This window comes from Gallinula chloropus (assembly GCF_964237585.1).
Source record: "Gallinula chloropus genome assembly, chromosome: 3".
Lineage (NCBI taxonomy): Eukaryota > Metazoa > Chordata > Aves > Gruiformes > Rallidae > Gallinula > Gallinula chloropus.
The window spans coordinates 90,420,860-90,433,166 of NC_140087.1; the positions used below are offsets into that span (position 1 = coordinate 90,420,860).

The 12,307-nt window shown below is 40.3% G+C and overlaps 1 protein-coding gene across 5 annotated transcripts in view; it reads right to left on the reverse strand.

Moving 5' to 3' along the window:
• The window catches only part of KCNQ5 (potassium voltage-gated channel subfamily Q member 5), a gene marked incomplete at its 5' end in the record, with an annotated part of 282,145 nt that overhangs the window by 2,354 nt on the left and 267,484 nt on the right, over nucleotides 1-12,307 (reverse strand). For 4 of the 5 annotated variants that reach the window (XM_084261330.1, XM_084261328.1, XM_084261327.1 and 1 more), the window contains 2 exons: nucleotides 86-217; nucleotides 6,726-6,834. In XM_084261330.1, coding sequence (XP_084117456.1) covers nucleotides 86-217; nucleotides 6,726-6,834 — 241 coding nt within the window. The remainder of the gene's footprint in view (nucleotides 1-85; nucleotides 218-6,725; nucleotides 6,835-12,307) is intronic. The other variant, XM_084261329.1, reaches the window with a different exon arrangement.

The window sequence follows — 12,307 nt, forward strand, 5'->3', positions numbered from 1 at the left end:
ACAGGAATGGTAAATGTTGCAGATATTAATTATGCAGTGAAGGAAATAAAGTGCTTATGCAGAGTACAAATTATTCTTTCCTTACCGTGACTGAAGACTCTTAATTCTGCATAACATGTCTAGATGACCTGCTGAATACTGTTCAATGACATCTTTGACATCGTAGGGACGAAGTGTTTCCTTAAACTTCCTCTTTGCCACATGAAATTTCATAATTCTGAGGGGAAAAATCATGTCACAGATTAATCTTCAACAATTTTGTGAAACAAGACAATATACTTCACTGAAAAAATTATTCTTTAGTTAGCACTGGCAAAGTTTCCCTTAAATTTTACCACAGAATAGTAAGTATCAGATAACAGTAAGTAATCCAAAGTTGATGAATGGTGTGTGTTTGCTAATGAGAGACTTGTACAAGTTTTAGCGATGCTTGTGTGAATGTATGATGTCCACCGAATCATCCTTCTTAGAATGAAAAGCTTGATATTAAATAGCAAATTTTAAGCAACAGAAACTGAAAATTTATAAAGGAAATGACAATGAGGTGAACTTCCAAGTCAGCTGGTAAAACTTGTGGTTCCCCTTGATTTGTGTGAGACCTGTGGAAGAGAGAACCATGGGAGAGCTGGGAGAGAAGCCGAGGGATGAGGTGTGTTGGCTGCTCTGGTCTGTGTTTCAGACCTTATCAATTGCCATTAGGGCCAAGCTGCTGATATTTGGTCTCTATTACAGTTTAAAAAGTAGAGACAGTAAATTGGTATCCTCTTCCAAATCTCAGTATTTCATGGCAATAGATTTCTTCTGTATGTATTTAGTAGCTGTAAGGCAATGAATGCTAATTAAAGCTAAAACATGTCTCTCACCCTGATAAAAACAGATCTGTGGTGTTTGAATGAACTTTAGGAAACCCATATTTTCTATAGTTAGGACACATATTATAATAATAAATATGTTGAGTCAGATTAATTATATATAGTGATCCTCTACTGTTTCTGTATCATATGCAAATGTTCTTCCAAATAATGATAAGCCTTTTCCCACAGTGCCTAGGTTGTTGGTATTTCCCATTCTGGTGACTTCTAGTTAAAAATAAGATTGCTTGTCACCTGGTAGAAAGCTTGAAGTATGATTCTGATTATAGAAAGTAAAAATGGAAAAGGCCAGTTAGGGGTAGTCGATTACTTTGACAGTTCAGGAATGATCTCCATGCGCTTTTATCTATGTCAGATGATGCACTTTCCTGTTCTCCATGTTCAGCCAGTTCTACAGACTAAGGGCTTTCGGCCTTTGTTGTGATCTGAAGGCCTCTGAAGCTGAGATGCAAATTGGTTTTGTTTTTTTTTTTTCTTGTAGCTGCCAGATGATGCCAAGATGTTCTGTTCAGAGTAGTCTGGCAGCACAGGCAATCTCCTGCAATCTAGTTCTTTGTTCAGGTTACGAGGAATAAACGAGATAGCTGACATTCACAAGAAAGTATTGTTCTTTTGTTGTTACTCTCTGGTTTGGCGGTCACAATTTTTTACTTCACACTATTGATAAAGTAAATAGATGAAACTCTATTTGAAGAGCAGAGCCATCAGGTTAATACCGTAATTGAAGACAACTGAATTTACCACAACTGAGTGCTTTTACAAGAAAAGAGACAGAAGACTAATTTTTATTAACAGCCACAGAAGCGTCTTAATCAGTGTGCACAAAAAGCCTTCATTACTGCTTTGCATCTTTATAACAGGCTCTTTGGTTATAAAGGCATAACGCTCAGAAGTCCCACCTGGGACCTGTGTTGCTGGGGTGTACCTTGTACCATTGATGGTTTAGTTCTTTGCTCGGGTGTTGCCACCTTAATTAAATCGAGCAGGGTTTGGAACAGACCCCATGTCGCTTACTTCTTTTATTCTTCGAATATGTAGAATTGCATACAGAGTGTGGAAAACCGCAACAGACGGGTCTGTAATTTGGAGTTACACCGCACGGGGGCAAGCGAGACTCGCCGCAGACTGCACCGAGGCGTGGCTGGCGGCACGGAGCTGCCGGCACTGGCCCACAGCCCTAACGGAGGTGAGAATTCACACAAGAAGAACTCAGCACCCAGCCCCCATGACTTTTTTTTTTTTTTTTTAAGCTTTACTTCTGTTTTTTTAATCGCCGTACGCCGGCAAAGGAATTAGCGAGGTGGTATCTTAAAACTTAAATCTAATGTAACAGGCGGCATGTGGTTGGAAAAGTGCTCAAGTCACAAGCATGATGCTTTTCTGGTGGGAATTAGCCACAAAAAGGGGCCTGTTTCAATGATGCAGCCAGAGGAGAGCAGAAAAAAACCCCTAATTGTGTTGAATTGGACCAATATATCAAAGTGCTTTGCCTATAGCTAACTTCTAAGCCACAGGTCCCATGAATCTTTCCATGGCCTGGTAATTTGTAGAAAGTTACAGGTCAAATAGAAACTTTTGTCTTCTTGACCCAGAGCAGCCAAAAGCAGCATCCATTTCCTTTAACTCTTGTCAAGTGCAGGATCAGCACTGAGCTAACATTACAGTGTTCCCTCCGTGTGCAGGCTGCAGCTCTTTCCTGGCAGCTGTTCCATTTTACTTTCCATTCGTGTTGCCCCTTCCAGTACTAAAAGCTATTCTGCTTGTCATTCGTGCACTTTACTGTGACTGGCACTGAGTCAGAACATCTCTAATCCTGTCGTACACAGGCTATTTTTTTAAACCCATTTCTTGTCATTCTTGTCACTATCTCAGGATGAAATGGAACTTCATTCCACTGGGTTTCAGGTAAACTCACACATGGCTCCTGCCTTGAAGATTAAAAGACAAGTAGGTTGCTTTGCCCGTACCTAGATGAGCTGCCCATAGGTTGTTTGCTCACTTACTACGACGACAGGAAAGCAGGTGCACACAGATGTAGTTCTGCTGGTTCCTCTGTCTCTCTACCCTTTGATTGCCAAATAGCCCTTCTTCCTGGCAAACTGCAACGTCTGGAACAGATCAGGACCCAATATAGAGAGGCCAACAGACAAAGGCTTCTGAGAGGTAGTTTCACTGCATGTGAGGTCAATGTTGCCTCCTCCCTTGGGTCCTGACCTGGGCTAACCCATCCCCTAGGAGGAGCCAGAGGCATTGTTTTCTCCCAAGCACAGCCAAAGATACATTTAGAAGCTTTGTCTAGACTCTGAAGACCACCTGGGCAGAAAATATATAGTGTGTTGGGATTTAAAAGACATTGAGGATTCTGAAACATCTCCATTAAACAAATTCAGAATGGCTCCTAAAAATAGGTTTCATAGGTGTAGCAGAAACATTTCAAAGACTGAACATAAGCGGTAAATTATATTTTCCTACTTTGGCTATTAAATATGTATGACTTCAACTTTACAGCTTATCAGTTCAAGAATTCTCAAATTTCATTACATTTAGCTGCATTTATTATTATTATTTCTTATTAACAGCAAATGAAAACATATCTATGCAATCGCTACAGTTAAAGAGAGAAAAGTCCTCTTAGGTCAGCAAGTTCATCTTCTTGACATTGCAGTTATTTCATATTGCATATTTATTTATGCTTCTCAAATCTAATTTTGTATTCCATAAGTAGTAAAATAATTCCATCATTTCTATTGTGGAGAGTATTACAGAATGTAGTGCCTCTTGCTATGAAAAATGATCAGAGATATCACAATGTGTGAAAACAAGGAATCCTCATCTTCTTTTCAGTCTCTTTTATATACATTCATCTTTGTGAATTAATGGAGAGGGAAAATGCAATGGTTTTTGTTAGTCTTGAGGAAGCTGTGGAAGAGCAGGACTGATGATGGCCTGGCCTGAGGAATGCTGTGGAGAACGCCATGTTTCACCACGCTGCCTGTCTCTCTCTTCCCTACTCAACATTGTGCAAATTCCCCAACATTATGCAAATACATTGAGCATGTTTTCCTTACTTTCCCTAGTGCTTCACTTGATCTTTCCTGACAAAGAGGTTGCAGTAAGGGGGGGAACAGGGGGCAGCACAAGCCGTGGGCTGTGGAAGACTCAGCTTGGGGGGCTTTGAGGGGAGGCTGACAGCTTGATGTGATACTGGACAGGTCTGCCCAGTGGGTCTTCAGTAGGATTGTTTGGGAATCATATTTTTTTGGAAAGAGACAATACGTTAAGAACTTTTCCAGGAACTATTTCTGAATTCCAAAACTGAGAGGCCTTACCTATGCAAACCCACAGGCATGAATTTATTCCCCCCCCCAAAAAAAAAACAACCCAATGGACCATTTGAATCATTGTTAAACAATTTTTACCCAGCTCTAAGCAGGAAAAAAACCAATTACTCTCCCTTATTACAGTTTCTCAAGGTGATGTAACCAGAATGGATTCAACCGTATGTGCTTACATTTCAGGTCTTTTGAATAGTGCCTCATGAAGATATTCAAGTACCTTCTGTTTTCATCTGCTTCTGTACACCAGCAGGAAAAGAACAACCTCCCTCTCCCCCTCCCCCACAGCCTTTGCAATTCAAAGCCGTTGCTAAAAACAAACTTCAAAATGAGGCACGAAGTTTCCATATAGGCAGATGCTATCATCTTGAAATTCTACAGTTACTATATAGTGTCTCAGATCCTTCTTCAGATGTTTGCATAGATCCCAGTGTAGTCAGGTAACAGATACTCTGAATAATCAGAAAGAGGAGTATCGGCTACCTGATGAACTAAATTATCAGTCTCTTGATTTTGAGAGATTAAAGTATAGCATTTAACAAAAGTCTGAAGATCGTTGCATGTCATTGCTTTACGGATCTCACAAGAAGAGTGTTTTTGTGTAGCAAGAGGTATGTGCTGCTTGCAGTCTAGTGAAACATCAACATTTGGAGGGAAAGATTTGTGGCCAGCTGGTAGCAAGTGAAGATGCAGAACCGTTGTTGTCAGCCTCAGAGGTGAGGTGAAGTGAGTTGGGTTTTGGTAAGCTAAGTATGAAGAGAAAAAGTTGGAGGTAACCTAAAAGGTTGACTCAGTTAAATTGTGTATGTCTCAAACACTCAAACTGTTGTGTATTTGCTCTTTTTAGGAAGTTTCTGTAGATGACACTGTGCAGGAAGTTTGACAGCTATGTCCTTCACATTTTGGTTACTTTCCTTTTGAGCTGGTAATTACCAGGAGAACCAAGAAAAGAAGCGGGTGATGCACTGAATGATCTGGTGGTGCCTTTGAAAACAAGCTCAATGAATTTAGTATGAAAATGTCAGGTTGCTCTTAAGAAATTTGGACAGTATTAAGAATGAGATGAGCATTGGTATCATTTGCCAGTACAGTGGCAACGTGCACTTGGAGCCAGGAGTCAACCAGTCCATTTAAAGTGCAGCATCACAGAAAAAGATTTTTGACACCAGAGCCAATGAATTACACTGACTGTTCCTAACTGGAGCATTTTCCATTTGAAGGAATAGGTCTGCCTTCTAGGTAGGTGTCCTGGGTAGAATGATTTCTGTCTCCTGCTGAAATACTACAGGCAAGAGATAGTTCTTTGTAGCGACATTTGAGTTGCCGGTTGAAGTGGATGTGGACACGGACCTCGTATCTGACACATCCTGTGAGGTCACTTCCAGGCAGGTTGGAAAAATTGTTGGAACAGACATAACAGATATGACATCTGCAAATGATCAGTCAAGCTGTCTGTGCTAGTAGTAAAATACTAAAAGCAGCCTTACTTGCTATCTGTCCTCATTGGCAATCAGTGGGAAAAGGGGAAGAGGATGCAAGTAGCCAGTAGGTTATCACGGTATGAAATTATTTGATAAAGAGCTTGAGTTCTTTCTTCCCATAGTGCTGGGAGAACCAAGGTGAGAGTCTCCCTGCAGGAAAACATTATCTTTCTGTAGGGTTTTGCAGAAATCCTGTGGCTGCTGCCTGCCTGCAAGAAAGGCACCGGGCTCTGACACGACTGTGATGCAAAGCCAGTGGGGTGACCCCCAGCAATGACCTTAGGTTTGCCATCAGCAGAGAGGGAATGCCTGAGCTCTCCTTGCTTGTGACTTACATTTTATGGTGGAGATTTGGCCCTTCAGGATTTGCCGTTCAAAATATACAGGAGGAAGAAGAGCCTTGGTGGTCTCAGGAGGGTGAACACTAAGTTTAAGCTTTCAGTACTGATAATCTTAGAAGTTTCAATACAGTTTGCAACTTTCTTGGAGAAGGAGGCAATTAGTTTTAAATTATTTGGGTTATATCTACTTCAGTGGATGGATAGTGGCAGGCAAGGCTTTGCACAACTGAGTGAATGTAATTATTCTGCTGTAACCAGAAAAAGGTTGAAGTAAAAGTCATATGACAGACAGTTTCAGGAATACAGAAATGCAATAAACCCTCTAAACTTTTCAAGGAAATAACTTTTCCAGGCAAGGTGATATATGTTTGGTAATACTACATCAAACTAGATTGCAGTAATTTGGATTACAGGAATATAGTGGAAACCAGCATTCATTACTCTCTTCCATGAATCAAATCATGTAACTGTTTTAGGCATTGAAAGGCTGATATTAGGACAGATAAAATATTTTGACTTGCAAATAAAATACTGATGAATAGGAAGCATAAATAAACTGTATTCACATTAGTTATGTAACAAATATTGCCATGTAATAAGTTCAACTAACTACCATTTTATTAATTGGCATGCAGTTAATTAGCACCTTAATTAAAGAAATCTCAAGTATTTATTCATCCCGTATTTTTTACTCACCTGATTGCTCTGATGACAGTTTTAAGAGCAGGGGTGAGATCTTCTACTGACACATCACACTGGCACCCTTTATCATCATAAACATCATCTGTTCCAAGACTGGTGTCAGCTGCAAAATACAAGAGCAGACAAAAGAAGTAGCCTTTAAAAGTGTCTTCCTTAGTGTTTTCTAATCACCTGCACAGTGGTTCTGGGAAAAAACCAAAGGACTTCAAATCAAGTAGTACTGAGCTTCATCAGGAGGCTGAGGGGAGACCTTATCACCACCTACAACTACCTGAAAGGAGGTTGTAGAGAGGTGGGCGATGGTCTCTTCAGCCTGGTGACAGGTGATAGGACAAGGGGAAATGGCATGAAGCTGTGCCAGGGCAGGTTTAGATTGGACATTATAAAAAAAAATTTTACTGAAAGAGTTGTCAGGGCCTGGAACAGGCTGCCCAGGGATGTGGTTGAGTCACCAGCCCTGGATGTGTTCAAAAAAAGGGTAGATGAGGTACTTAGGGATATGGTTTAGCATAGGATGGGAATGGTTGGACTTGATCTTCAAAGGTCTTTTCCAACCTTGTGATTCTGTGATCAGTTTACAAACTGTATGAGGCACTTGCCTATGTTTGCACTTGTGTCATAAAAGGCTTAGGTAGTGCCCAGTGTAAACAGTAGAAGTTAAAAAGGAAGAAAGTCCTGTTATTTTTTGAACAAATTAATAGTTTGGGATGAGTATGTCTATTCCTGATACCTTGCTGCTTTTTATCACATTCTCTGTCTTAGGGGAAAGTGCTCAGCTAACAGGTTTAACAGCAGAATCAAAAGATGCTAAAGTTATATTAAAATTGGGGTTTTCTTTTTTTGTTTTTTAACCACTGTGGATCCACTTGCCATTGAAGACAGGAGATGATCCATTTCAGTTACTAAGCAGGCTGTGGAATGACCCAACATGTTATTAAAGGTGAAAATAAACGAAGTACCTTTTTTGCCAGAAATGAATAATGACATCCATCATGGATCACTTGACAGTTTAAACCTCAGATTGATATAAATATTGCAGGCTTTCTTTGCAATAGGAGCTTAAGCCAGGTCACTGCATTTATTTACCTGAAAAGAAATGGATCTTCTACCCTTTCCTAACACTGCCTCAGCAGCTACCATTTGAGAAGTAACTAGAAATCTCAGAGGGAAATGCGGGTTGTTAGCCTGGAGAAGAGCAGGCTGGGGGGACACCTTATCACTGCCTACAGTTACCTGAAAGGACGTTGTTGAGAGGTGGGTGCTGGTCTCTTCACCCAAGCGACAGGGGATAGGACAAGGGAGAATGGATCCAAGATGCGCCAGGCCAGGTTCAGATTAGACATTAGGAAAAAGTTCTCCACCAAAAAGATAGTTGGGCATTGGAACTGGCTGCCTTAGGAGGTGGTTGAGTCCCCGACCCTGGATGTGTTTAAGAGACGGGTAGATGAGGTGCTCAGGGATATGGTTTAATAGAGGATGGGAATGGTTGAACTCAATGATCTTAAAGGTCTTTTCCAATCTAGTGATTCTGTGGTTCTGTGTACCTCAGTACAAGGGAAAACAGGGACTGATGCAGTACAAAGAAGTTTTACAAACTTATAATGCGCTAGAGTGGAAACAGAGCAAGGAACGTAGGATCTCGAAGGCACATGAAATACAGGAAGCCTGTCTTGAGAGTAGATGTTTTCTCCTCCCAAACCATCTCTCTTCACCTGCATAAATCCCAAGTGCCAAGGTGAAGAATACTATTTAAGGTCAGCCTATTTCAACATGTGTATCTGCTTCATAAAGAAGAGAGTGCACAATGGGGCACTGACATATGAAAAAGAGACAAAAGGATTGAATTCAGTAATCCTCAGTAACTGAGGAGATTTCTTCCCAGTCCTATGTCCCTACCTGCATTCATGCTGTTATTTAAAACATAGGGTTAGTCATCCAGAAACACGGCAAACAATCCATTTCAGGGGCTTCTATTATAAACAAATTTGAAGCACCATCAGACACAAATGATTGCAGAATATTTCTTTTTTTTTCCCCCAAGTTCTTTTTTTACAAAGACTGTAAATTAAAGATGAAAAAACACTCTCTGTCAGTCAGAAGTGCCTGGAAATTTCATGGAACCCTGCAAATCTAATAGGAATGCTGTCTTAGAATAAGCAACATTGCACTAGGCTGCATCTTCAGGAATTGGTACTGCTGCACTATTGTCTTCACAGATTTAATATTTGACTATAATAATTTATTTTGATGACTCTGGCTAGATCATAACCCTCAAGAATATATTTTCTTTTTTGACTGTTGCTGAACTGGCACATCCACGAGGAACATCTACCATAGCTTTGAAGAGCAGGAGGGTTTATCTTTGACAGATGAAGGTAATATAAAAAGAAAGACAGTTTATAGCCAAGTTAATAATGTCTTCATTTACACGACACAGTTAAATGCAACCTTAAAATATTAACACTGTAAAAGTGAAATGTTCGTACAGAACTTTAAAATCTTCCCTTCCATGCTATTACTCTAAGATGTGCCTAAAATGATGATGAGTGCTTTTTTCTTGCATTCTTTCAAAAGCTTTGCTACTGACTCAGCTTATGAGATAAAATATATATGTCTCTCCACCTGTCTGGCCTAATTAGCATTTGGATCCCTGGCCATAAATGTAATTAGCTAAAATAAACTATGTAATTAGTTTGATAGGTATATATAGTACCTAAAACTCTATCTCCAAAGGTACTAAGTGTTCCACAACACCAACTTTCCAGGTGTCATGTCTGATCAGCCTCTCCAGTTACTTCTCCCAGTGCTGAAATTCCGCAGCTCATTTCTAAATGCCATACTACAACCAGAGCTTTTTATGCTACTGGTATTTCCAGTGGCTCTCTAAGGTTTGACTTGACTCAGTTATGCCAGTATAAATTAGGAATAATTCTGCTAGGGTCACAAGAGCTACAACCATATGTAAACTCAGTGAAACAGGAGACTCCAACTTGGAAGTTTAAAATAAACATGTTTCTGAATGGTTCTCTCACTGATACGGTTCCTGGGTTGTTTGCCAAGTGCAGTGTCATTAATGAAAAGGCTTCCTTAACACCGTATATCTTTTTCAGAGGAGTGTGGTGCAATTACAGTATTCCATATTGCTCACATGTGGATACAAAAATCAGCAAAAACTTTAGTCAGACACTGGAAATTCTTATAAATTTAAGCCAGCTTTAAGAAGAGATACTGTTCCTCATAAATCACCTTCTTTTTCTAATGTTCCCACTGACAGGAATTTCCTTCATTAGGCAGGCCTTTGGTACCACACGTCAATAAAATTTGTGAAGAGCTATAAACCTTGTTTGATTCGTATGGGAAACATTCATGTTTCGTTAGAATACTGAGCAGGCTTGGGACAAACTTTGGGAAATGCATAGTAACAATTTTGAAAAAAAAAATAAAATTCCAGCTTCACTCCTCCCCCTCTCCTGAAATCAAAGTTCACATTCTGACAAATTTTTCCAGTGGAAGCTCATGTTCTGTACAACATAGTTACGAGGTGAGATGTACTTGTATTGCTTCTGTCCCTCTTGAGTTCATCTTCGAGGTCAGGGCCGTGTTGGGGCCAGTTTGGCTGCTTCGGTGGCTCCAGCTGTTAAAATCCCTGCCAGTTCCCAGACAGGGCTAAGCTATGGCCTCTGACGCGCCCTGCTCCATGCTGCGGCCTGTTCCCAGAGAGAGCCCTCCTCATCATTAACTGGGGTGGGTAGACCCTTGGGTGCCAGCTGATGCCTAGCCCTGCTTCTCCATGCTCCCCCGTACCCTTGGGCCACATCTCCTGCTCTCCATCAGGTTGGCTGTGGTCCAAGCAGGCTACACAGGCAATCTTCTGCAGCAACTGCTCAATGTGAATCCGGCCACTTTGACAGGCATTCCTGGGGTTAGCACAAGTCCTTCTTTCTCTCCAGGAGTCTCTATCAACAGCTAAACAGGCCTTTCAAGTCTCTTGCTTGGACAGCTCATGAATCTGGTCTTGACAATGGCCAAAGTGTCTCAACACAGATTTAGACATAACTCCTGCAAGTCTCCTTAATAAGGGGTGTCAGTCAGTCTGACAATCCAGAAGCAATTCCCTTTTTCAATACCAGGTTCTTTACAATTCAGGATGTGTTTTGATCCTAAATGTCAATCTGGAAAGTGTTTATTTCACAACTGATGAGGCATCTACCATTACCTTACTAACTGACATTATTTACTTTGGGCTAAAGTCATACCTCTGACACTTTTTAATTTCTTTCCCTTTCCTCCTTAAGGAACAGTCTTTGATTCAATCACACAGCAAATCAGCAATTAGCAAGAAATAGGAGAAAGGCATGCACAACTCATTAAAATTGTCTTGATATTTCCCTGTGTGTCGCAGTATTTATACATTCTTCACGCAAACTCCAGTCAATTATGATCACCCCAAATGAATGGGCTAAAAATTGCACCGTTCTGAAATGCTGTATGTCACCAACAAAAAATTTACAAGTTTGTAGCTGCATTTCATATGCCTCTGTGCAAAAGTTGTACACAAGGCTTGATTTATTATTTCTGTAAATATCACATGTCATTTCTTAGAATAGTTTTCTGTTGTTTAATAACATCCTTTGAGGTCAAGACAACTGTGACAATACTCTGATCACCCTCATAGCTCTATACTTTCAATGTCAAAAACATGCAAATAACTGTGTGCATATTGAACAAAACTGCAAAGGTTTTGAGCTCTTTAAACTGTTTTCTGGGAATTCCCATATACTGGCAACATAGTGATTGGTACAGTGACACCAGCATCGACCCTTTGACTTGTTTTTTTGGAAACCATCAGAAGCATTAGGCCTTCGTTTGACTGTGTAGGAGGAAGCTAGGGATCCTCATGTCAGTGGTCTAAATCATTCTGCTGGGACTGAGTACCCACCTTTTAGATGTGGCAAAACCTAAATAGGTACCTGAAGTTGCTAGTCTCTTAACTATTTGTGTTACAGCACAGTGTTGTCTCAACTTCATAAAAAAATTTGGAAAAAAAGTCCGACTGATTTTTATTGTAATGCATGACTCAAGGTGAAAAATGGATGGTGGCCTAATTTTCACATGTGCTGAGTTACATCAAGCCATAGTTTATAACTATCATTCAAAATACAGAGCTCATCTTGGGAACTGAAGTCCAAGAAATTCTCCACAGCCTGCTCTCCATGCCTCTCGGACACCTCATCCAAGCACAGAGCTTTACATGCAGTTTTACATTTTTTTACATTCAGCTTTACACTTCCTTTGGAATACCTTTCTTCTTGCTGCAGAGAATTAGGAATGTAGGCCATATTCTTCCCCCCAATATGAGATACCCTGAACATACTTTATGGTTTTCCCACAAATGTACTAATGCACATAATGTTTCCCTCAAAAATTAGTTGAAGTACAAACCTTCATGGTTTATGTTCATGCAACTCATGCAATTTCCCTTTATCAAATACAATGTCTCAGCCTAGTGCCTTTGTTTAAATTTGTTTGGTAAAGCTCCTCAGGTCTTCACAAGCTCTCATTATTTTCCTGTGTGT